The sequence below is a fragment of the Myotis brandtii genome, unplaced genomic scaffold (assembly GCF_000412655.1).
Source record: "Myotis brandtii unplaced genomic scaffold, ASM41265v1 scaffold398, whole genome shotgun sequence".
Taxonomy (NCBI): Eukaryota; Metazoa; Chordata; class Mammalia; order Chiroptera; family Vespertilionidae; genus Myotis; species Myotis brandtii.
The window spans coordinates 2,409,844-2,413,509 of NW_005365280.1; the positions used below are offsets into that span (position 1 = coordinate 2,409,844).

The 3,666-nt window shown below is 43.8% G+C and overlaps 1 protein-coding gene across 1 annotated transcript in view; it reads right to left on the reverse strand.

Moving 5' to 3' along the window:
• Nucleotides 1-3,666, reverse strand: part of KIF13A (kinesin family member 13A) — a 210,862-nt gene that overhangs the window by 73,964 nt on the left and 133,232 nt on the right. Inside the window, exons 6-7 of the mRNA XM_014545170.1 lie at nucleotides 3,374-3,508; nucleotides 2,475-2,587 (exon numbers count right to left, since the gene is read on the reverse strand). Of these exons, the coding sequence (XP_014400656.1) occupies nucleotides 2,475-2,587; nucleotides 3,374-3,508 (248 nt within the window). The remainder of the gene's footprint in view (nucleotides 1-2,474; nucleotides 2,588-3,373; nucleotides 3,509-3,666) is intronic.

The window sequence follows — 3,666 nt, forward strand, 5'->3', positions numbered from 1 at the left end:
TTACAACAATATCTAAATTCCTTTTGCATCCCCAGCATCTACTGCAGTGCCAGACACATAGCAGAGGCTTAAAATGTCTCATTCATATTATTTAAATGTCTCCTACCATCAGTTTCCTCATTTTTAAACAGAGATTTAAAAAAATACCTAGAATGAACCTTACATGAAATAATGCATGTGAGACTGGCCTGAAAACTATAAAGAAACCTAAATATGATGATTATATCCCACAGACTAGCAGCAGGGGATACACACATCCATTTGTGAAAGTGCTAGTCTATATATATAAAAGGCTAATATGCAAAGTGTCCACTCGGGAGTTCGACCAGGAGTTTGATCACTCGCTATGATGTGCGCTGACCACCAGGGGGTGGCGAGGCACATGGCGGGAGACCAGCTGTGGTGGCGGCAGGGCGTTAAGGGAGTGAGGGAAGGAGGTGGGGAGGCGGGGAACCTGATTGCAGGCCAGGCCTAAGGACCTTACCTGTGCACGAATTTTGTGCACTGGGCCTCTAGTATATAATAAGGAACAGCAGCAGGATGCTAAGAAAATCCCATTCAATTCAATAAGTCATTATGGAAAAGAGTCAGGTGCTGGAGGATCACAATCATGTTATGGCCTTGAGGTAATCCAGTTTGGGATACTACATAATTCAGTGTCCAAATCGAAGGAGGCAATGGTAATATCTACTCCGGAACAAAAGTATTAATCAGAACTTCTTTCAGGCAAACAGAACACATGGTCACCCCAACTACAGCACAGCGGTGAGCCTGGGCTCTGCGGCCAGATTGCCTGTCCCCAAATCCAAGATCCACACTTAGAGCTTTGTGACTCTGGACACATTATGTAACTGCTCTCTGCCTTGGTTTCCTCGTCTGCAAATGGAGTAACAGACCCCTTTCACAATGCTGAAGTGAGGACCAGATGACTTGCAACACAGAACATTCAGGATAATGCCTGGCACGTTGCAAGAGGTCAATAAGAGTTAGTGATCATTATACTTCAAGGCCATATTCTAAATTCCCACAATTCACAGCATAGAATCTTCAGCGTTTCCCCACAATCCCAGCCAGCAGGCAAAGGGCTGGTATGGCTCAACACCAGTAGACAGGTCTCTAGGACGGCTGACAGTCTTTTCCTTGGTACCTGCTCCCTCACACTCCTGTTTCTGCTTTCCCATCGTGGTTCCTGAGCTCATTTTGGAATGCAGAGCAGTAGTGCCAGCCTGGCTCCTAACATGCTTTGTCACAAAACACAGCAAAATCCTTTGTTATTAGAACGGGAGATTAACTCCTAAAGCAGCAGTCTTTGCAGTGAGTATGCCGATGTCCACTGGAAAGAGGGGGTGGTATTTTACTTCTAATTTTAAACTGGTGTAAACTAAAATTCTAATCTGCTAACAACATTTTAAAATGCCAGCTGCACAGACATGTTCCCGAATATATTAACTCTTGTCACCTTCTGTCCCAAACAAACCCCAAGTTATATGTTGCAAGACACATATATTACAAGTACAAACTAAACTGCTTTCTGCTGAACTTGGCATAAAGATAATGATTATACTGTTTATATGAATTATAAAAACAATAGCCACAACAATTAATTTTATTCAGTGCATACTATGTGCCAGGCATTGTTCTAAGCATATTGTGGGCATTTAATCCCAAACAATTCCATGAAGTAGGTGCGGTTATTATCCCCATGTTACAGATGAGAAAAATGAAGCACTGAGAGGTGAAATCACTTCCTTATGATACTTATAGATGTAGTAAGTGGTGAAGGCAGGATTAACCTCAGGCAGTCTGGCCTGAGTGCACCCTCTTAAAGGCAAACTCCACTCCCTCTCCTTCTGGAAAGCAGGGAGACTTCCTGTTGCACAGCAGGAGCCACCTGGGACACTGCACTCCTGGAAGACAAGTCCTCACTGTCTGTGCCTGTGCTGCGTGCTCCGTGAGGATGCCTTCATCTCCTTTGTCTCCCTGGCAAACTCCTACACATCTGCCCCCCTCTGCTTCCAGCCTTCCCTGCTCACTGGGCACCCTGTAGGTCCTCAGGGCACACAGTGAGATTTCCGTTTGACAGTTAGTCAATAACTGGTAAGTGTTGTTTTTTTTGAAGTACTGATGTTTAAACAGTATTAGCCTTACGAAGAGATTCAAAGCAGACTTTCTTTTCAGCATAAGCTCCCTGAGTTAATTTACTACATGATTTTACTTATGGAATTGTGATTTGCACTTACCTAAGTCTACATTACAAACAATGATACACTAAATATCTGTAGAATGTTTGAGCAGGTTGAATAACTTGCTCGTAGCTTGAATAACTTCATGCACCTCAATCGAGGAGGCTGTTGTTTTTCCTCGACGCAGTTTACCAAAGCGGATAGACTCCGAACCACCTGTGACCAGAGCTGTCTGACCCCCAACACACAGGCCACTGGATGCGATGCCCCAGGGCAGCACAGGCGCCTTACTTGTTAATGTTGCTGCCTTCTTTCAGTCGCTCTCCGGCGGCTCCTGTTTTGGACACTCTTTCGCTTCCAGCCAGGTCCACCAAGCTGACCTTACTGACTTTCTCTCCAGAGTTCTGGGTGCAGGGAACAGAGAGAAACAACGCATGTGAACACAGAAACCGAATGATTTCTACATATATGTCAGCACTGTAACTGAGAGCAACCGAGCAGCCATCCACTACAGCGAGGCTAACGTCTCAAGATCTGAAACGGTCAGTTATCTGGACTAGCAACTTATAGTCAAAATTTAAGTTGGTGCGGTACTGTAGCATTTTGTACGGCAGCTGGGAAGCAATCCAGAATGCACCCAGGAAGCTGGAGATTTTACTTGCCTATGAGGAAATACTAGGGCTCGAGGATTCCTGCGCATTCAGGTCAAACAGCTCTTCTTTTGAGAAAGTGCTCTTTAGGCTAAATGTTGAGGTTTCCTCTTTAATATCCCTTAATGACAGTGAGGTAGACTCAGTTGCTTTTAGGTGAGTTTCAGTATGAAAGAATACATATTAAAAGCTGTCTGGTGACATCATGATGCTCTTCAGAGAGTTCACACAAGAAATTCAATTAAAAAAAGTTATATATAGGTTGTCCTCAAAAATGTATACACACATTTAAATACATATAAATTTGTTTATTAAAATACATTTCATTTTCAAAACTGAGCTATCGGTTGTTAAAGTGTGTATACATTTTGGGGGGACACCCTGTATTAAGAAAGACCTAAGAAATTAAATGATTTAAGCAAGGTACGCAGAAGAACCAGCACAAATTTTTCAGCTGCTAAATCCAACCATGAAACACATCACCCATGCAGATATTTTAAGATCTTTTACTGCCAGCAAAGGGTCTGCCCAGTCCCTCACCCCAGACTGCAAGTCATAAAGTGTCTGTGTGACTATGATGTTGAACACGGCGTGCGAGCGGCTACTTTCTTCATTCATGTTGGTAGCAGCTACCGTCCGAGACTTATTTCCCTCAGACATCAGTGACTCAATATCCTAAAGGCAAAGCACAAGGAAAACATTATAAGCAAAAACATATGACCACAGTCCTGCCCACCAGGTGTATGTATTAATTATGATCCTCTGACGCATTCGCCACCACCCTTTCATACCGCCCCCCCCCCCCCGCATGGTTCAGCTTCCTCCTCCCTTGG